The sequence below is a fragment of the Egretta garzetta genome, unplaced genomic scaffold, assembly GCF_000687185.1.
Source record: "Egretta garzetta isolate BGI_Z169 unplaced genomic scaffold, ASM68718v1 scaffold439, whole genome shotgun sequence".
Lineage (NCBI taxonomy): Eukaryota > Metazoa > Chordata > Aves > Pelecaniformes > Ardeidae > Egretta > Egretta garzetta.
This window is the reverse complement of record NW_009260803.1, coordinates 2,488,118-2,511,574: the sequence shown is the minus strand read 5'-3', so window position 1 is coordinate 2,511,574 and position 23,457 is coordinate 2,488,118. Positions and strand designations below refer to the sequence as shown.

Genomic DNA, 23,457 nt, shown 5'->3' with positions numbered 1-23,457 from the left:
AGAAGGAAAGAAATTAAGATGAGGAGAATCACATGTAGTTTAAATTATTTTTGTTCAGATTTTACATAATTGCTTTTAGATTCTAAAATTAATCTACCTCAGTGCAACTGCAGTGTTTTTTTCATAATACTTGACCAGAGATTATTCGCATGATAGGTGGGCTGGAAATACCTGTTTACTTCCAACTCCTTTTTTGATCAGCAGATTGATAGCTCCCCTTTCAGTCTGCATGGGGACTTTTAGCAGTTGCATCAGCTAATGATTGGAAAAACATGTCATCCGCAACTCAGTGTTGGTCAACCCATGTAAACAAAGAAGGAAACCTCTTGATAATAAAAGGCATTTACTCTTTTTTTAGAGTCATCACAATGTGCTAACAATGCTGTGTTTTGAAGGAAGACCTGAAATATTCCAGATCAAACTCTACTCAGATTTTATCAGTCTCATAACATCATGCTCTTTAAAATTATACACTGATGCTTAAAATGTAACAAGTGATACTATGATTGCTCCGTGACTGTTTTATATACTTCATGCTTGAGTGAAAGATGACTAAAAGTGTATGAATATTGACAACAGAATCAATGTTTTAATGAAAATAGTCTGTATTATATTTAAGACAAAATAAAAAAAAGAAAAAAATTACCTTTGAACCGCTTTTGCTTCATAAAGAAAGGTAGACAAAAGTAAGGGGGAGGAGGGAGGAAAAAATTTTCAAAGCCAAATATTTAAAAATATGAAACAGTAGGAAGTTTGTGAGCAAAATCTCAAAAGCACAGATTTAACTGGAATCTGAAATCAAAGGGTAAACAATGACTCTTCAGTTCTAAATTTAAAGCCCTTCATAATATATGCTAAATAAGATGTACTGCCACTCATTAATACTACATACAGAAACATGGAGCACCAGAATAGAGATGGTACAGCCATGTAGGAAAAACAAAAATCTATTATTAAACTAATATTAAAAAGGTGATACATTAAAGCGTATTCTTTTTTTAAACTCACTCACTTGTGACCAATCTCATGTGCAATGGTAAAAGCTGAACCTAGGCCAATGTCTTCATTAATGCTGCAGCTCCTTTCAGGCTCACACATTCCAGCCACAGAGGCCAAGCCTGAATAAACAGAAGGAGACACAAAGGGTCATGCCAAGGTGTTTCAGTCTTAAAAGCCCTAGTTATAAATGCCTGGATTCTTTTTAATAACCTCTATGCACAGAAGAAGCAGTTGGCAAAAGGTTAACTTTCTAGTCATTTGCAAAATCACTGGGGGGAATTTCACTTTGCCGGCTAGACATTAATATTTTTTGAACTGCAGTCAGTGCTGGAAAATGTCTAGACTAGGGGTTAGATTTATAAATTTTACTTCTGGTAACTTGGGACCACCTAGTAACTTGAGCCAGGAGAGGGAATTCAAGAAAGCATTTCTATTTTAACATTCTTGAGCCTGAAGAAAGCAAAATGTATCCACATTATTTTTCTAAAGAAATCTGTTTAAGTTTAGTGGGTTCATAAAAACATACAAGCAACTTTTTTAGCTATGAAAAGCCCCACATGGTATGTTAAAAAAATTAAAAAAACAAAATTGAATGCATCAATGAAGAGAGAGGAGACATGTTAATAACAAGCATTCATTTAACCATGAAAGTCTTTTCCATTTATCACCTATCATCTTCTGGAATTAAAACCTTATTGTATTACAAGTGCTTTTATAAACTTTCTTTAGAGAGAGAAAGCCACTGGCATTTACAGAATATGTCTCTTCCATATCTTACACATTTTTCAGCAACAGAGTATTGCACAACATACTGCAGTCGTAATTTAGTGCGACTAGAGAAAGCTCTAAACATTGGATTTATTTAACATATTCCTCCCTCAAGTTTCTTATCTGAAAGAAGGAGTAATCCTTTCTTTAAGGAAATTACATGCTCAGTTAACTACATTATAACAAAAAAATACACTGGAAAGAGTATAAGTTTGGTTGGGGGACAGGGCAATGGAACAGGGAGAGGGGAGGAGAAAAAATCATACTCTTTATATGAGCAGGCACTTCAAATTATTCTGATTGGACTAATAGTAAGCAAGCAGTAGGATGACAAGTGCTTCCTGGCTGTGTCCACATTAGCAAGTAATTTGGAGCCATAGGAGTGGGTCAGCAGAGTGAAGCACTGTTATTGAGGCTCCTCACATGTTTGCATATGGGTTGGAAAGCCTAGTTTGGACCAGTTTAATCCCGTAGGCTGATCATATTCACTATCCATGCGGTTCAAAGCTTTCTAGAGGGAAAAAATACTAGAGGATATCGTGAGAATACTGTAGTCATTAAGACCCTAATGTCTCCCATAGGGACATATGGAGCATTGGGAGAGTATGTGTTCTGACTTTAAGTTTTCTCCAAAGCAAATCTAGTTTGCACGCACCGAAACTACTCTGATGTCCACACTGACAAGGGCAGGAGGTGACAATGTGTGTCTGTAGAATTTGCATCAAAACAGTGCTACTGCTATAAACAAATCATCGGTGTAGACACACCCACCAAGGGTAGGATAAAACATCAGAAGAAAAAAAGACTATCCATGGAGAAATGTCTGTATATTCTTTGCAGTACGCAACCTGTAGAAAATATAATAATTACAGTTCACCTATGCTATTCTAATTGAGTAGGACATTCTGAAGACAACATGGCAATACTTATATCCCCACTGTCACGTTCCCCTGCAAAGTCCACCATGTTTGAGTTATGAAGTCATCTCTATCTTCAGATCTTATAACCAAGCCCTTGCTTCAGTAACTTACAGGACCAGATTAACATAATTCCATACCATGCTTGCAGAAAGTGACAGACATCAAGTCAATAACTCAGTCTATGGCTAAGATTTAAAAAAATGAGTTGTCAGAAAAGGAGTTGTCCTTCACTGGAGCCACAAATGTGCTGCAAAGGCATCCGAGGTCTACCTTTTCTAAGAGTTTCCATGAAAGATTCCCTGTTTAGTAAACTGGAATAGGAGAGAGATTTCTATGCCACACGAAATTCTTTACTTCTGTTTCTTCCTAGCATACCAGTGATGCAGGTTTCTTTTGACCTTTTGAGACCTCTCTGAGACTTTTGTTCATAGACGCCTTAAATATATGCTTTAGTTACTGGAGGTCTGTGGGACTTAGGCGTATTAAATGGCTTGCAAAAGTAGGCCACAGGGCCTTATCTCTTCTCCAATTCAGTGACTAAATTGCAAATAAATGGTCATGGTTATGTTGCCAAGGGTCCTATAACACTGAGCTGGAAATGATACCATATGTGACTTTTAATTTAAAAAAAAAAAAAAAAAAATCAAGCCTTTTTAATAAAACATTTGCCAAAGTCTATCCTCTGTTCTGCTGGACTCAAGTGAAGCAGAATTTGCCTTTATGCCAAAGCCTGATAGAGTAAGTACTAGTACGCTAATGATCTGTGTTAAAAATATCACGTAAAAATATCAAATAGTTGGTGCGTGAATGTATCTCTTTCAAACTTTCTTTTTTTAACACTTGCAAAGACAATTCCATAACTTCAACATTGACTGCCTCTTCAGTTTTGTCTCCTCCCCACAAATGTCAAAAAAAATCAGTTACATTTAGAAATTCATCAGCATCACTTGCCTTTTACTAAAAGGTGCTGAGGACATTGTTTATATTTAGAGAAGGCAAAATTCTGTTACCTTTCCCCATGTGAAGTACACCCCTATATCAGAAGCGTCCTGTTGACTTGAGCAGGACTTGTAGAAAAATTAACAGGAGTTAAGGCTATCAAAGCATCTAGTAACACAGGGGAAGACAAAGCAAATCCAATTATGAGCTCTGATTGGGAAAAGTATTAGTAATCTGAACCAGCCAAATTACAATTTTATCTTTAATTACATGTAAGAAAGAGGCTTATGAAAGGATGCAAATTTAAAAAGTTACATTAGTCTTTGAATAAGGTTTCTTTCATATATTAAAACACTATTAAAGGTAATAACTATGCTACAGTAAGTAACTTTTGGTGGCAAATTCAGGTATGCAGAGAACAACAGCTCTCCATCCTGTACCTAAGGTTGCTATGTATGCTTCTGTATTATCAAAGCATTGTTTTAAGGAGTTTCAATGTTACTGTAATTTGTATCACTGTGATGTTTTTGCCTAAGTCTGTGAAAGGAACAATCTGAAGCTGTACTCCCTGTGTACAACAGAGCAACAGCGTAAACCTCAAAGCCTGTTTCTTTTGTAAGGGTTGGGGGGGGCAGGGAGGAGAAGGTTGGGTTGGGTTTTAACTCTCCTGAGGTCTTTTACTTGGGTTTTTTTTTAACTAGATCATGGAGACAAATTAAATGGAAATAAACAGCAAGTCCCCTTCTGTAAAAATTAAGTTTCAGTCATCTGCTAGGTTTTATCAGAGCTGCCAGAGAAGAAATACACAGCAGCAGCTCAGTTAATTTAAACCTCCAGCAATGGATCAAAGCCGAAACCCACCTCAGTTACCTTTTATTGCTCATGTTTATAAAACTGCAAAATTTTGAAAGCATAAACTTAAAAAAATTTTATCTGTCAATAAATCAATACTTGAATATAAAGCAAGGAAACAACAAATACAAGCTGACAGTTCTTTTTATAATCTTACCCAGTGTTCCACAAGGCTTGTTTTTGTAAGTGCAGATATCGTATCTGTTAAGGAGAAAAGAAAGTAGATAAAATACATCAGAGAATCAAATTTGTAAGATATTTTGTGTATCTATCACATATCTGTATCATAGTTCAAGTTGTCAGACCGCAATCAGCTTAATTATGTGCAGCCAGCTAGTGTCGGCATTTTCTACACTCTGGTGTAAACCACAAGCTGCAGTACACTCACAGCCGCTGGCCTCAGGCCAGTGGGACACCTGCCAGTAAGAAAAAAATGGTTAAAGTGGATCTTTCTAATCACCAGCTCCATAAAGCAGTCTACCATGCTGTTACGAAGTTACAGCAGCATGTCTATAGACTGCTACTGATTCAAAACACTTAACTTTTACTTTTTGAACATAATTGGAATCCTCTTACAGTGTCACACTTATTAACTAAACATTAGTTGTAACTCTTACTATTTAAACTTTGATTCTAATTAAGAACTATAATTCTCAATTATTACAATTTATGTAAAAAAAGAATCTTATGAACTGCCATTATAGTTCCCTTCTAATTATCTTCCAATGATTATGAGTCTTAAGAGTATGTTATAATGAAGATCATATTTGTGAAAAGCTAAATAAAGTCTTTAAAGGAGAATTTTCATCATTTTAGATACAACCCTCCAAATACAGAAGCTCAATTAATTTTTGTGTAGTTAACATATAAGTATCCAGAGCTGAAAATGGAATTAAAATGCTTTCTGCAGCACAGATAATAATAGCAGTAGTGGCCATGCAGCAGTCAATTCATTAATTACACGTTCATATTTTGAACATGCAATCCAACAATACGGCTAGTGATATGAGAACACTCCTACAATGCCTTTGATTTTCAAGGATTTATACTGATTTCCTTGTAGTATGTTTCAGAATAATTTCTTTTCTTTTGAATGGTGAGTGAAAACAAAGATGAAAAGCTATAATCTTCACGCTTTCATTTTTAACCCAGGCCACCAGACATTTCTGTTAAAAATAAACTAAGGACTGTTATCACATAGCAGTCTGATCACAAGATACATAGCTTTCAGTGCTAAAAGAGTTAAGGTCCGCCTGTAAGCCAAATCCATGGACAAACTAACAAAGCTTAAAATCTGGAACAAATCCAGTAGACTCTCTATGTATGTAGACTGCTGTGACCACATGGAATTCCCATGACTTTTAAAGGTACTGAGTGTGGAGCAGTTTGTGAGATTAAGCTCTAATTTTGAACTCAAATGTTCATTTGCATTGATCTCAAAGTGGTTCAAACTCTGCCATCCTATATGCACAGAAAGCTCTCACTGATTTCCCATTTGCTGTTTGGAGAGGGGGAGGTAATCAGATCAGCATTCTTATATAAAATGTGTTGGAATATAATAACGTTTTGTATGTCACAAAGCTTCAAGATGACACAGATACAGAAAGAAAGAGAGATTTCTACTGAACATTTCCTGCCTTTTCCATATTTAAGGAAGCAAACTTCTTGTTTCTCCATTTAGGAGAGAGCCTGAACCTAATTCTGTTGAAGTTCATGCAAAATTATTCCTCAAAGACCTAATAAAGTGGGTGCATATGTCCCTGAAATGTGACCAGGCTAAGGAATTGGAATGTGGAAAGAGGTATGAGGCAAGATTGTTGATTACATGTCCATTCCCACCCTGAACAGATCAGAAGTCATTTGATGAGGCAGATGGGAAAGAGGTCTGGGACTTCTGGGAACACCTGCAGGGCTGCTGAAGAGCCGCGCCAGACAGGTGGGAAACGCATGATGGATGTACAGCTGTCCCTGACAACTCTGACTGATGCATCAACCAGAAGGAAGCTGATAGACAATTATCAGTTCAACAGGATTGTCAAGAATTGGAGCAGCAATAGCTTCCTGTCATGCCATGAATCAGACAGGAAGTGTTAGTGTGCCCTCCAAGGGCAATTCAAAAGGAAAAAAATTCTAGTCTTTTTTTGGCAGGATACGAGCACACCCCATGCTAAAATATACATTTATACCACTGAATTGAAAAGTGAAAGGGACCACAATCCTGGACACTGAAATTCTATTATCTGTATTATCAAACTGTTTTAAAAGTCCATCAAATTGTTAAAAAAAAAAGGTTCCTTATATAGATTTGGCCCACGACAACAACTAATCTCGAAGAACTCCCAGGAAAAGTTCAGAAGGTGGCCACACACAATTATGAGCTGGCAAAATATACGAAGCTACTCTGTTCTGGAGAAGTTAGCTTACTGGACACAAAGTAGTTCTGTGCCAGTTGTCCTCAGTGCAAGAAAAATGTCGCTGACACATTTATTAAGTTATTAGTGTAGATGTAAGCTATGGACTATCGCTTGAAGAAGCCTCAGTTATCTGCAACTTTGACTTGCAGAAAAATCCCCTTCCTTTGCAAATCTGATTAGTATGATCCTGATCATTTGAGTAGGCCACTTGAGTCAAATATGTAAGAAAGATGAGTTGTCTGTAAATGCTACTCAGTCTTGTCAGATAAGTTATTTGCAGCTACAGCCAATCCCAGACACCTTAGGAGAAGACAGACATTTCTCACCCATCTAGCTGCACACTGCAGGGAAAGGAGAGAGGATTCTTCCTGATCCCTGTGACCTGTCAGCTTGCAGGCCTAATGCATGTGATTGTGCAACTACGAAGTTCACACAGAGTTCTATGTAAGCAAGTGTATTCCCTTGTTTAAAAAAAAAAAAAAAAAAAGACACACACAAATTCATGGGTTTGAAGGCCAGAAAGCATCACAATGATTCAGTCATACCTCCACCCACCCCTAGCATAAAAAGGTAAGTAATTTATTCTAGAAGCTACATAGGAAAAAAAGCTGTTCCTTAAAAGCTATTCAGTATCACATAAAGAGTTGTTTTCAACATAATTTGAGAACACCTGTACTAGGTTATCCAGCTCAACTGGATTTCCCTCCACAGAAGTCATTTGTGAGTGCTTGCAGGGATAACAGGACAGCACAGACTGATACCTTCCCTCATAGAAGCCCCCAGCTCCATGGCTTAGGGAACTTCAGAAGAAGAGACTGCATCTTAGTATTTAATTGATTTTTCTTCTGATGTCTTTAGCACTTAGTTAATTCCTCTACAATCTTAAAAAATTTTATTTCAGTGTCCATCTGGGGGATGTTGTTATGCCTTTATCAGCAAGGTTGAGTCCCTCTGTCCCAGTAGAGACCTCTTTCATGCTGAAATTGTTTTTATGTTCTTTTAAATCAGATTAATAAATTGAACTCTGTCAGCATCACATGACTACACTGTGGCCTTTCTGCCACCTTCCTCCAGCTAGAGAACTCTAGGGCTTTTTAACTTTCTGAAGTGTGTGTATTACAATTCAAAAAGTTGTTCTTATAGTAGTGTTAACAGTAGCAGATACAAAGGCAAAATAATTACTTCTTACATGTTAATGTGTATTTATGCATTCAAGGATAACATTGCCCTTTTCACCAGCCTGATTATGTGAAATAGCCCACTAAAGGAAAAAAATCTCTATAAAGCACTGTTATTACTAGCTCTATGTTACCGGAAATGTCCACTGTGCCAGAAAGAACTATTGGATCAAATTAAGACTGAGATAGAAATATACCTGTAACAGGATTGAAAAGATATATGAATTCATTGGATATACTTTAAAGAATTTAACTAATCAACAAGAACAACCCACAGCATATATTTTCTTTAAGTATGATAAAAGAATAAAGCATGAAAACTCTTACTAGAAATGCAAACTGTTCAAAACCAGTATGAAACACAAACTACTTATAAGCACATAAATCTACTCTAAAATTACCTGAAAGCTACCAATATGCCTGAGTAATATTTGAGACAGATATTGAAAGAAATAACTGAGGCTTTTGAAGGAATCTTTCTTAGTGAAGAAGAGTTTCAGAAACAAAAAAATACAATCACAGCAAATTGCTGAGGAAAAACCTACCAAGGTGGCTGGAATATAAACATTAAAAGTACATGAATATAAGAAAATTCAGACTAGATAAAACTGATAAATAGGTATGACTAGGCATAAAGCTCTTAGTCACTCTGAGACAGCTGAACATGTATTTCATATATATATTTATATAAAATTCTATAGGATTTGCCAATTAGCCTGCTTGAAAAGGTTGTCAGAAAACAAAGTAAAGCCTAAGAACTGGTTCTGCTCTGACTGAGTAGAAACAGCTAACTACTACAAATTATTTAGAGTTCATCTTTAAGGAACATTTCAAAACATCACTGAAAGGAAGGGTTTCTTTTTTACTTGTTTTAACCAAATTATACTTTTTGACACTTGCTTTTTATTACTGTAGGTTTCACTAATAAGCTATTCAAATAAGGACTGTCCTTTTCATACACACGTGCTCCATAATAAACACCAAGGGTTCATTAGAATTTGATCTTTTTTTACTTTTTATTCTTCATGCTATGCAACATAATTTATCTATGCACCCAATCATATAAGTCTCATATTTGAGTAAGTGGTTAAAAGACCAGACAAAAAACCCCCCTATTTTAAAAAACTAAGTTAACCTAGTTCCAACACCTAGAATTATGAACTCAACTACTGCTGAATTAAACTGAAATCTCAGACTCCCCTTAAAAGGATCACAACCCTCAAGCTATTCGACAATTCCAACTCCTATTTCTATATTGTGGAAAATAAAAATGAAAAAACAGTGAGTTGCTGGTTGTTTCACAATGTTCTTTTGCTTACATACACTTGGCTATGATTAAAAAGTGGTTGTTTTGCAAGTGCAGTCAATGTCACTAATGCTAGAGAATTGTGTGGAAAAATAGTTATAAAACAGATACTGACTTTTAGTTGGTTTTCATAAAAAGCTTTGTATCATAATTCTTCAATAGTTCATCAGTCTTAAGATAATTTGATTGTTCATTAGATTCATACAGGTTACAAACAGCAACACTGTACAAAAAATACTTTTTTATGTCTTTCTAAAAACTCTACTACAGCATATCCTCAACCTTACAGAAAGCGGTATACCGCAACAGCATTCTGCCTTAAAATAAAGTACACGTCTTATTTGGTTTCTTCCTCAAAAACCTCAAACCAAAAAGAGCTATTTAAACCAAGGAAGGAAAAGCATAATGTACATGTTACACATCACTCAACAGAAATAGCTTTTTCTATTATTAGTTTTCCATGTCTTTAAAACTGCCATAGACAACCAAAGTCTGGCTCTATTGGACTTTCTTCTGATACTTAGCTTGGGTGGATACAAGAAATTCTGAGTTACAGCTAGAAAAACGATTACTGCTATAAGTTCTAATTCTCCTGATTTATATGAAAAGAAATATTTTAAGTAATTGTACTGTAGATTAAACATTTCCATACTACTTTTTCTAAACTACAAATGCAGCTGCAAATGGAGTCAGAACAGTAAAAATAAACTCTGTTCTGAAACATTTTTTTTAATGCTGTCATTTGTCTTCATCAATTTTGGCAATGTAATATTAGAATAGCAGTTGCAAATTTACCATAATCAGTACTACTATTGGTGTACTTAGGACAGATGTATGGAGCTGATTTTGAGATTATGATTTAATAAAAGATTCTCTCAACATAAATTCCGACCCTAGTGTGTTTAAAACATTTTCAAGTTCATGAAAAATACATCAGAGATGTGTCATGCAGGCATATAGCAGAGCTAGTACAAAAGATGCTAATTACGTGAAAATAGAGGACTTCATAGACAAGTTTGTAAACAAAAACAGTCCTAAAGAGAAGATGAAGACCCTGAGATGGTTCTCAGCTTGAGACACACCCTAGGCCATGCTACACCATTTCAAATCACTGATAAAAGGTCGTCATGCCAAAAATCAGAGAACTAGCTTTAACATCTTGTTATTTTGAGGAAATAATACATTCAGGCTTTTTAGTCATCTTCCACTTTATAAGACTGTCTGTGTTTATGTACGGTTTTTGGCACTTTTCAGGGTTTCTTCTACAGCCATCCAGACTAAAAGCTTCATTTTCCAATGTAAGCCATGATCCTCATATAGAAACATGGGCTTACCAGCTACAGCAATGAGAAGAGAATAAAGAAATAGAAACTACAGAGTAAAAAGTGCTACAAACTGTTAGATGGTGATCTAGTTAAGTATCCAAGAAGACACCTGTGGAAACTTAAAAGAACAATGTCAGTGTTCCGCTAATATAAAAAACCCAACTCAAACAGCATTAATACTGCTGACTGGTTCAGATACGACACATCACAGAGCAATTGTTGTTCCTATTAAAGTACTATTAAGTGGATTAAAATTAGGTAGCATAAAAATACAGATAATTCCTTGCTGTCCACTGATGTATTGTTAACATCATTTGAAACTCTGGAAAAGACAGAATACTTCCCCACATTCTTCTTCTAATCAGAACCTTTCTGTAGACCGTACATGGCTACAAACTGACACAGACAGTATCAGTTCAACCACAATATGATGAAGGCAAGTGAACGTTGTACAATCTCATTAGACTAGTTTAGTTGACAATGTAGACTCTACAATTACTCTAGAGACAGCTTTATAAGCAAACTCAAGCACTGAAGAAACAGTCAGGCACTTGTGGTTCCAAAGTCTGCCCCTTGCAGGCACAGGACTAGCAATGTCACTTCACTCTCTGCTCTGCCTTGATTTCTCCATCCTTAGAAGTTATCTTTTCCTTTTTTCTATTCTATGTCCAACATGTACAGGCTTGCTGCTCTAACTCATTCTGCCCTCCTCCATGTGTTTTCTTTTGTGATCTTCAGGGAACATAAGTTCCAGCAGAGTTCTCTCTCCACAGCTTTAAGATTACCAAAGATTGACTGATGGCTCAAGCTATCATCAACTAGCTTATACAAATAGGCCTATCCTATTATAAATGTAATTTTGAGGGGTATCCACATGGCAGTCATAGCAGCATCAATAGGCTCAACCCACAGTAGCTACCCAAAGACCCATCTTACTTCTTTCCATTTTTACACCCCGCACCAAGTTCTGTCCTTCTGCATTTAACATCAGCACCCAAGCTAGCTAAAGAGGTTTGACTGAGTATTCAGTATACTGGAATCACTTTACTGTACAGAATGGACAGAATAAACAATCATACAGAAGGAGCTCCAGACCTTCTAGCATTTGTAGCCCATTCTTTAGATGAATCCATCCTCCTTCAGATCATGTTAATTCTATTTCAAGCTAGGTTTTAGGTCCCCTTCAACACTGAGACTCCTCAATCAGGCATCTTTCAACAAAATCACTAAAAAACCTTTCATCTGGATAAACCATAGGTAAGCTTCAAAATTGTACAAGGCAGAAAATTAATTATTATAGTAAAGCACAAAGCTCACAAACTGGAGACTGTGAACCCATAAAAATAATCAGAGAGTTTAAATCTAGCAGAACTACCAGGAGTGTTTCATAACTTTTCTGTTGCATATCTAATTTTCTTCCCATGGGATAGCTCCAGATCCACAGTAAAAATTTTTAAGTTAGTGCAGGAGAAATGTAGAGCTACCTACCCGAATGACAGTCATGACTTCATTACCATTCACTGACAATTGAGAAATTCAGCATTTGCACTATCACCACAATGTAAGTAATAATTAACTTGCTGTATTCTGTTCCTCAAAAGTGATTCCATAGCTTTACTGTATTCTCAGTACTGAGCCAAAATTTAGATGGAGTTACATGGATGCGATTAGCTAAGGCTGGCCTAGAGAACAGAACAGAAATGTCTGCATATCTACTCCAAGTGCACTGCTAATAATTCTTCTATCAGTGCATTCAGGAAAAGTCTGGCAACTAATACATAAAGCCTTTGTTCACAGGACATTCACTCAGAGCAGCTCAAGCAGCTTGTAGGGCAATACTTCTTAGAGTGTGCTAATGCAACAAAGTCTGGGAAAAAGGAAGACTAACAAAACTAATTACATAGGCGTGGTTGGGGGCATCCTGCCACAGAGCAGAAAATATTATGCTAAACCATTTATAGGAAGCCACTAGTCTAGACCTTTGGCAGGAGGGAAACACAGCTAGCAGCTATGATTACTAACCAAATTTTAGTTCTGCTGTACAGAAATAAAGGAGATAAATTATAGCAATAACATATTGCAAATATATTTATAAGTTTTGCTGTGGATATGGCCTTTCTTCCTTTACTAGCTTTCTGAGTATTTTAAGTGATTAGTTTACAAGTCTCTCAGAAAATCACACAAGTCTTTATACACAAAATGTCCACTTTGTATCTGCCCTTACTCACACTGGATATGGGACAAAAGGCTTGGTAATTGAGGTAGCTTGTAAAGAGTAGCAGCTCATTACGATGACAGACCACACCTGGTGTAAAAATAAGAACACAAGAATTGCAATACAGGCCAGACCAAAGATTCCACTATCTCAGTACTCTGCCTTCAGGACAATCTAGGAGAATGCCCAAGAAAGCATAACACCAGTGCAAGCAGAAAATGGCAATTACCCCAATACTCTCCCAACTTAACTATTTTCAGCTCAGATTTTCTGAGACAGGCATGCTTCTGGGTATTTAGTAACTCTCAGTGGATTTTTCTTCTGTGAACTTGCCAAGCCAACCTTTCAACCTATGCTCATGTCCAGCTTCCATAAAGTGACTTGCCAAGGAGTTTCAACATCAGCTAACTCTTGCATAAAGGGCTGCCTTCCTTCTCCTTGTTTTGAGCCCTTCTTCTGCTAAGTTTACTGGGCAGGCTCTGGTTCTTACACAGAAAGACAAAATGAATGATTGTTCCTTATTTATGCTCTCCATACAATATATAACTTTGTAGATAACGGTAATATCGTTCCAAATTTGACTTCTCCAAAATTTGACTCCTCCAAGTAAGAGAGTCCTCAACTTAGTCACTCCTTGTAAAGGAAGTCTCATATTTTTTTGATCATCCTTGCTTCTCTTTTCCAATTCTCCTAAAACCTTTTGAGATATGAAGGCCAGAATGACACAAACTACTCAAGACATGGGCATATCATGTCCAGTTTACTCAATGGCATAACAATGTTCTTTATCCTTTTTCCAATAATTGTTAATAATTAATTTGCTGGATAAATAGCATATATTTTACATGTAGCCCAAATCTTTTCAGTAAAATCAGAGTATTATCAAATAATAGATCAAACAAGGAAAGAAGAGCAGTGACTTTTTCTGTTACTTCTGGCTGATATTTTTTTTAAATTTCTGGGAAAAGGATTGAAACTCTTTAAGCATGTACTGTTAACAACTTGTTTTTCCTGAACAGGATGAGAACAATATGCCCCTGTGCTTGGGCCCAATTAAACAATCACAAAGTATCTGGGTAATCACAGAGTTGTGTTTGCACAGAGAGCTAAATTTCAGTAGCTTAATGTGGTAATCAAAAGCATCTTCAGTTAACAGAATAAACTATTTGTTGACTTCTTTTTAAGGTCAAAAAGAAAGACAATCACTCCATTCACATGATTTTTAACCCTGATTAGTATCAAAAGGAATTTCTGTCTTAACGGCAAACTCAAAACAACCTATTTTACAAATTTAGTGTTTGTCTCTCTAAAAGCATTACAATAAATTACAATAAAAGTTTTCTCCTCTTCAAGAAATGACAGCAACTAATTTGATTCCCAGTGCTTAAAGGATAATACAAAGCCAATCAAGTCCCGGACATCTCTGGTAGTTCTGCAGATGACATGCATAAATTCCATCAAACAGGCTGCTGCTGTCTTCTACAGCTAACAAACTTTGAAGCTAACAAATTTTGTAGACTGCCTGTGAACTGAGAGGAAGAGAAATGCACAGAGTGACAGAATGAAATGGTGGCAGAAGCAATGACTGTTGTAACAAAGGAAAGTTTAAAAGAAGTAACAGAGAGTAAGTCCATGAGAAGAGTAATGTGACTGAGATCTTGCCCAAGTCTGTGTGAGAGTGGATCTACCCAAAGGTCCTGTCATGTTAGGATCAAAAGGAACTTTCTTTGTTTTGGTTTTTTTTAAATGAGCTGGGAAATGGAATACCTGCACCTCAGACTGATCTCTGAAGTCTGACTGTATCAAAAAGGGGAACCCATGCATCCAGTCCAGAATTGCACCTAAATCTTTGTTTCATCTTCTCCTCCATAAAATACACATCAAGAGGATATATTTGCTCTATTCAAGACAAAAAAGGTCTGTGTGGTATACACTATCATTTTCTGTCTAGCTTATTTTTTTTACAAATCATTGTAACAACAACAGCAACTAACTGTTGTCAATGAATGGCTGAATACCATGAGAACAGTAACTTACTTTACAACGGTGGCTCTTCACAAATCACATCACTCTTATTGTATGCAAGCTGGGATTAGTCAATAGTGTCTATCCAGATTCTCTGCACACATACATACTTAGTTCCCCATACCATGAAGAATGTAAGACTGGAGCAGGTGCAATTTATTTTAGTACTTCTGACAATAAAAGATCACAGAAGACTCAGTACTAGCTAGCAGAGAAAATGGGCTGCAGCAATAGCCATCCATCTTGTAAAGGGACGCATCTGTCAGATTCCATTCCCTGTGTACGAATTCTACAAACTAAGCTATTAATTCCATGTTAAAACTACCGGATTTTTGACAAAAAGAATTCCTCACTGATTTCATAGTTTTAACCTTCCATACATTATTCAAGTCTTAATTTTGTAAACTAGTCTTTCAAAGCTAAGCTCTCTTGAAGTGGGAAAATAAATTCCTCTTCAGTACTTTTATTAAGCCCACTAACCATTCACCCACTTCTTTTTAAAAACAAACAAACAAACAAAAAAACCCAAAAAACTTGCAGCTGTATTTCCAAAACTAGTTTGGTTTCTTCTATAAAAGTTATGAAAGAATAATTCCATTATTTTTTGAATTGACAAGACTACTCCTTTCTATTAAAAGTGACCTGAACTTATGTTTTTTATTTTTACCACATACTGAATATTAGCATGAATCTATTAAAATAATTGTTCCTCCAAGTCTTATAAAATTTAAATGCTGAGCAGAAATTTTGGCTGGCTATAAAGAGAACCCTTTTTCCCCATAAGGGCAGTCAAGCAGTGAAGTGGGTTGCCCAAACAGGTTTTGCAAGACTTGATTAGATAAAGCCTTGTGCAACCTGGTTTGATCTCATAGCTTACCCTGCTTAGAGGAGGACATAGGACTGAAGACCTCCAGAAGTCCCTTCCAACCTGAATCCCTTAGATTCTAAGTAGGTGTTATCTGAAAATCTTCAAATTTTTATTCAATAAATACTGAATAATAAAAATGACACTTTAATACAACTCTTCAGAATATTAATTAAAAAGGAAAGTAAATTACATATTCAAAATGAAAGCTTCATTACAGCCATAGTTATTGTAGTCTAAATATCTTACCAATATTAAAAACAGGGAAAAAAAGTCTCCCTCCCCATCCCACTCTGAGTTGGAGCAATCCTACTAACAACCACACATGAAAATTCTTGAACCACAACTCCCAGTTAGTTGACTGTTACATTTTAAGCACCTGACATTGTCCTGTAGAACACATTCTCTTCTGTAATGCCAACACAACTGCCTGAAACACTAACTGTAAGAAATACAAGAAATTCAAGCTGAAAGAAAAGTAAGTATACCTTATTTTTTCCAGCTCAGTAAGCTTTAGCAATTAATGTTGTTAAACCATTATAAATAAAGTACCATAAAATCTGCAACAAGATAAGTTAACATCCAATAAAACAGTTCTCTCCATTGTGGCTGAAAAATAGTGAGAATTTCATTGCTTTAAAATCACAAAATTACCTTGTTAGTTTGATCTACATAAAATTGCGAATCAAAACACTTAACTTTCACCCAAATTATATAGAAATAATGATCAATATGAAAGTTTAATAAAGTAAGGATGCTCGGAAAGAGGTTGGATAACATGCAGACAATACCAGTATTTCATTTTTTTCTCAGCATATTAACTGTACTTTCTGTTGTGCAAAATAGTCTGGTTCTCAATTTTTTTCAGTTGTAGTTACTTTAATGTTTCTATTAATGTTAAGTGTGGCTTTATTCAATAAATACTAGTAATTTACAAATGTAAATGCTGTGATCAAATTCCCACTTCCACCTAGAACTTGTAAAAGCCTATAGCAGAAAACTTGAAGTAAAAATATATTTTTGTTAGTTAAAAAATGTAAAAATATTAAGATAAATGTATTTAAGTTCTAGAGCTACTTTAAAAGAATGCGCAGAAGTAGAGTTTTCTTCCAGTAATTCAGGGAGAGACAGCAAATTCAGCAGTGCAAAGACTACTACAAACAAGAGCCACACATTTCAGTGAAGTTACTACCCCTAGCATAGCACCATATTTTTAAGAAGGGTCACGTTAAGGAATAAAGTTTTTTGAATTGCCAAAAAATCTGCTCAATTTACTCAAGACATAACCAAAAATAGAATTGCAAAACATCGCAATTCTCCTGACCAGTTTAATCTCTTACTGTTGCTATTGTTTGCTGCTAACATTTTTAACCACTAAATAATTAAGAATCTTGGCCAAAATATGACTAAAATGGAATAGCTTCAAAACCAATCTTGGTCAAAGACCCATAAATACTTTCATGGCTTAACAGATTGAGTTTCACACATCTGAAAAATTCCTTGGTTCTGCTAGTGTTTGGAGTACAATTTCTTATTCTTTAGTGTTTCCAAACATATTGTTCAGAATTGCATAATGTATTTCACTCCACTTTGGCAGGTGGTTGAAAGAGCTCATAGGGTAGACATTTCTTCTGAAAGAATCTGGACAATGAGTATTTGTCAGCATTACTTATGACCTTGCAATTTTTAAGCAGGACTAACTGTCCTAAAATTACAATATAAGCAAATACCTTTCATTACATCTAAATTAATGTGCAAGCTAAGGAACTGCCTGTACCTCTACCTCCCTATTTATCCCACTTAGCACTCCCTTTTTCAAGCTGCCGAGAGTAATAAATGAGAGATTTGCCATGGGTCTGGCTGAAGCAGCACGAAGGCCATCCAAATGCAACTTCAGTGCTATCCAAAGATCCATCTTAAAAGGTCTGGAAAAGAATCGCACTCATCTGGAAGCTGAATGTGATCAGCTCTATAAAGTACAAAGCTCCACAGTTTTCAGAACACAACCTGAACAAAATGTTCAGTAATGAGTAAAATAATGATACCACTAGATTAAATAATGAACACCTGATGCCTGAACGTAGTATTACAAAACACCTACAACAGAGATTTGACTCCAATAGCAGCATTGAAAAATCATGAAGTATCATCCCTTCAGCAACTCAGTACAAAGCTGATTTTAAACCAAAGATTTGTAAGTGGCCATATGGGAAAGAAAGAATTAATTTTGGCAGTTTCTACCCTTCTAGTTCTGACATAAAAGCATCTTTTCCTTCAAGATCATAACTGCGTAACTGTGAGCTTATTGACAATGAAGGATTAGCTGAGTAAGCTTCGTATGTGACAAAACAGGACTAATTGGTAGTATCTTCCTGGTACTTTGTACTAAGTTGCTCATACATCTAAACTATTACACAGACTCCTACATTTCCCTGGCATTGGTGTTACTTTATGTAGGTCTAGTCTTTCCCACAAAAAACATGTAGGTCAACATGCTCTTAAACCACCAAAACACATCAATTCTAAGTCATTTAAGAAATACATCTCAACTTTGGAGAGAATCTAAACAATAAAACACATGAAAAAATACTTCCATTACATGATCTGAGTATTCTTCCTTTTCCACAGACTAGGGCCATGATTGGACATTCCAGTTAGCCTTATACAGAATCTAAAGCCATTAGTAAAAGAGCTCTTAAGTTTCATCATTCCTGAGTGAGTAACTAGCAAGGTTACATGAATTCTAGACTACCAAAATTACATGTCACTGCAAACCAGAAAAATCTTACTGCCAATGTTTCATAATTTTGTTAAATTACAACAGGAGTTATCTCAATTTTTTTGCAAATCACTTCTTGGTGTTTTGATTTTTTTTTTGGCAGAATTAAAAACAGGAAAAAAAATCAAAGTAGTATTTGATTTGAAACAATGCAGTGTTTCTGCTTTTTATTTTCCACATTTTTCAATATTCTTAACTAAATCTGTTATTTGTAAGAATTAAAAATACTTTGTTTTACAGGAGGAAAAAAGTCTCCCCATTTATCCACAGACCAGGTTCAGTACCTATAATGCTAGAACAAGTGTTTTCATAACACCCCTCCAAAACTGGTGCAGGACTCGGGTATCAAAGATCATTGATATGTTTGTACAGTCTTATTGCTAAAGACAACACCAGCCACTTGAACAACTTTTGTAGTATGGACATATATCTTCTTCTACCTGGAGAAACACTAGTGATAAAACTCAAGTTACCCACAAAGAATTGTCCCGAATGGTAACTATGTTCCAAGAGGTAATACAAAAGCTTTCAATTCCAAATTCATAGAATCATAGAATGCTTTGGATTGGAAGGGACCTTTAGAGGTTATCTAATGCAACCTGCCTGCAGGGAGCAGGGACATCTTCAACCAGATCAGGTTGCTCAGAGCCCTGTCCAACCTGGTCTTGCATGTTTCCAGGGATGGGGCCTCCACCACCTCTCTGGGCAACCTGTTCCAGTGTTTCACCACCCTCATTGTAAAAAATGTCTTCCTTATGTCCAGTCTAAATCTACCCTCCTTTAGTTTAAAACCATTACCCCTTGTCCTGTCGCTACAGGCCCTGCTAAAAAGTCTGTCCCCATCTTTCTCATAAGCCCCCCTTCAGGTACTGAAAGGCCACAATCAGGTCTCCCTGGAGCCTTCTCTTCTCCAGGCTGAACAACCCCAACTCCTTCAGCCTTTCCTCACAGGAGGTGTTGCACCCCTCGAACCACTTTTGTGGTCTCCTGTGGACCCACTCCAACAGGGAAGTGTTTTTAAATTATGAAAAAAGTCACCACAATTGCTCATTCTGGTAGGTGCACACGTGCAGCAGCATCCTTTTTTCTGCAATATCTAGAACACAGTGCAGCTTCCTAGCAAGCTGCGTACCACATGGACAAAGACTCAGACTGCAGAGTAGCAGTAAACTCTCAAAACTGTAAATAATCATGTAGGTATCCATTCAAAATTATTATGGGCTTAATCTGTGGGGGCATTTTCAGGATAATCTCTTGGACCATTAAGGTTTGTGCAAAAGAGCAAATAACTATTATTTCAAGTCACATGAAGATGCCTTAAGTTATTTATGAGAGAGGAAGAAAACAATTTTCTTCTAGAGGGAAAAAAAAAAGTCTAGAAATATAAAAATCTAGAAATAGAATCTAAAAATCTAGAGAAAGACAGGTCTTCTACCATCCAATCTGGAGAACAACAGAAGTTGTGACTTGTGCACTAAAAGAACATTAGAACAGCAAAGGGCACAAAACAATTACTATGCTTTCAAAGTCATCACAGAAAGAAATTTGATTCTGGGAGGATCTACTCCTCAGTGCCAATCACCGTATCACAGATGTGTGCCTGAGGGCACTGATAACTGATGGCTTTTACTGAACCAGCTATAGGTTGCTGGTTGAGAAGTATCACAGGAATCAGGACCAAAGCACCACAAAACTTCAGAGGAACACATCTCAGCTGTAAACTGCATTCTGTTTAAGAGGCTGAAGAGGATTTATCTTTTCATTGTACCAGATCCCAAGGAAAAGGAAAAACTCACTTTTAAGGAGTAAAACAAAATGCAGGAGGAATAGCAGAAGATGCCTGTACAACATAAGCTAGCATTCTTTTCTGCTTTGAGGAAGTTCTCACTGAATACTATAAAAAGCTTAAGATTGACTTGCCTGCTTTTTCCGTCTTCTCAAAGAAAAAGCAAAAAATACTTAGGATGTGTCCAATAATTCCACTTCAAATCAGTACCGTAAAATGGAATGAGCTGCATTAAAAGAAGGACAGATTTCAAAATGTGATTCTTATTTCCATCTGCAACTAGCTAAATTCTCTTTGCTGCGGGAACTAGAGAAAAGGTATGAAGATAGCGTAGATATTGTTTTTCAATGACCAGGCTGCACAAAACCAGAAAAAACAAGACCATTCTAATCTGCTACATAAAAGGCTAAAAGCAAAAGCACATGATATACATATAAATCTGTGGATCATATGAGTTCGGTGTCTCTGGCATAAGTAGTAAGAATAATGAAAGAAATAGTGAAGCCCAATTTCTCTTTTTGCCATGAGTTCAGGGGACACAGACATCCACAGCACGACACGGACAAAGGTACTGGCAGGCAAAATTAAGAGGCTGTAACTTTATATGCCCCAAGCATACTGGCATTAAAATTCAATTTCCAAAACAATTTCAATAATATAAACAGGAAAAGCATGTATTTAAAGACTGTATTTTACAGTTAAAAGTGGTATACTGGTGATTTGCATTTATGTCTGTAGCAGCAGAATCAGACCTTTAAACAGGTAAGAAGCCATGGCAAGAAATCCTGTTTTGGTATTATGAGTGCAGAGTATCAGCACAACTGCATGCCTCAAAGTCCCACATAAACTTTACTGAAAGGTAACTGATTGAGAACTTTTACACAGGGAATTTTCATCTTAGTATGAAAAAAACTCTGCCAAAGTCATAAGACTTATTTATGGGAGTAAAGACTTGACAATCAGGCCCTCTTAGGTGCAAGTCAGGGAGTGGAGGGACGTATGTATGGGGAGGTGTTACAACTATTTTAACACTAACGCACAACAGTTCACAGAAAAAATGTTAACCAGGAGCAGTAACGACCAAGACTGAGGCAAGGAAAAATGTCATAATTAAACAGACATCTTGTCAATGACAATTGGTATTTTTGTTCTAATGAGTAGAAGCAGTCAGGATCAATTCCATATTGTATTTAGAAAAAGGAACCTCAAATACAGATGACCTAGGCACCTTGGTGACTCAGAGGGAAGACTGCCATCTACTGAGTCAATAACTTAATTATAGTAAAACCAACAAATCACATATTTGTCATGAAATGGAAAAGGAAGATTTGAGTGATACTTAAAGAGCTTTCTATCTCCTGCTTTGCTGAAAATCTAAGGGTTTTTATTTTGAAATGTTACTGCAATTTATATGATAGCGATCTATGTTTCAACGCAAGTGAGTTAGTGTTTTAGCCAAATTAATATTTACACCTGAAATATTTCTGAAAGGCTTCTGATGCCTCTGACTAATTTAAGAGCTTTAGTTTCCAAAGGGAAGATATCATGTTCTGAATATTCTACCTCTTTAAAATTCTTCATAGTTAGACATAGAAACACAAAGATGTTCAAAATTACACATCAAATTACGTCTGGAGAAGTAGGCCTTTTATTCCTTTTTAAAAATAAAAAATCTGGAATATGGGTTTAACTATGTTGGAGGACAAAATATTAAAAAACATTAAGAACCAGCTAGAGAAGATATTCTTAATTTGACCTGTGAGTTAACAAACGTGTTGATAATCAACCTTCAGCATATAAAAGCATACCTTTGCAGAACAATTAACTACTTTTAGAAATAGGTAGAGTGGTCAAAAGAAAAGTATGTAACCCTTAAGTGTGTTCTGTGTCTCAGTCTTTGTCAAATACAGAAGAATGTTACTTATACAGGTAAATTATATTATATAGATTACAAATTCTTTAACTTAAATTGTAGAACAGAAGTGATAAGTTCTGCATCTTTGTTAAACAATTCCTGCTTTGCCCTTTATACATTTACACAATGTACAATACATACCTGGAATCCAGTCAGTGAAAATTATTAGAAATGAAGCATAACCTGTGTTGCCAATGTCTCTTTTAAAAGCATGGGTATATCTTAAATTTTGTTTTACATTTACTCTCAGAAATTACCTCCTATTTAAAAAATACTTGTTAATACACAAAAGCTATTTCAGTAAAGAGATTAATTAAATCAGAAAATCATCCTTCCATGCAAGCACTAAAAATTAGTATCTACTCCTATGTGACGTTTCTAAAGGCAGTATTTACAAGGAGTGAACTGATACTATGGCTCCTGTTCTGAAACCTTTAAGAGTACATACAGAAAACATGATTTTGTCACTAAGTGCCCCAAACCGCTATACCACACAACAATCAAACCTTTTTTTTCACGTGATACTCAGCAATGAACAAGCAAAACAGGAGAAAAAAAATACATAATGAGGTCAAAACTTCATCATAATTTAGATGCTGCAGGCTTCTAGATATTAAAAAACAGTTCTCTCATTCAGAGAGTCCTTCCTTGTGCACAGTTTGCCTTCCACAAAGAGCTCACAGTACTTGGAGGATCTGAGCAATCAGCTGGATATGGAGCTTAGATACCTAGTACTAGTGCTGTAAGACAAATCGGCGGGGAAGATGACCGGCCTGGCTGGACAGAGGTCTAAGGAAAAAAAGGAGAGCTGACCAGCTCTGGAAGAAGGGGCAGGCAACCCAAGAAGAGTACAGGGATCTTGTCAGGTTATGCAGAGAGGAAATTAGAACAGCAAAAGCCCAGCTGGAATTTAACCTGGCCACTGCTGTAAGGGATAATAAGAAAAGATTTTATAAATAAGTTAACAGCAAAAAGAGAGCCAGGGAGAACCTCCATCCTCTAGTGGATGCAAGAGGGAACATTGCCACTAAAGACGAGGAAAAGGCTGAAATACTCAATGCTGTCTTTGCCTCGGTCTTTAATGGCCCGGGGAGTTACCCCCAGGGTACCCAGCCCCCTGAGCTGGAAGACAGGGATGGTGAGTGGAATAAACCCCCCATAATCCAGGAGG

General features: G+C 36.3%; 1 protein-coding gene across 2 annotated transcripts in view; it reads right to left on the bottom strand.

Moving 5' to 3' along the window:
* Nucleotides 1-23,457, bottom strand: part of ADAMTS6 (ADAM metallopeptidase with thrombospondin type 1 motif 6) — a 143,473-nt gene that overhangs the window by 84,357 nt on the left and 35,659 nt on the right. For both annotated transcript variants that reach the window (XM_035902263.1, XM_009646879.2), the window contains exons 7-8: nt 4,636-4,679; nt 1,013-1,118 (exon numbers count right to left, since the gene is read on the bottom strand). In XM_035902263.1, the coding sequence (XP_035758156.1) occupies nt 1,013-1,118; nt 4,636-4,679 (150 nt within the window). The remainder of the gene's footprint in view (nt 1-1,012; nt 1,119-4,635; nt 4,680-23,457) is intronic.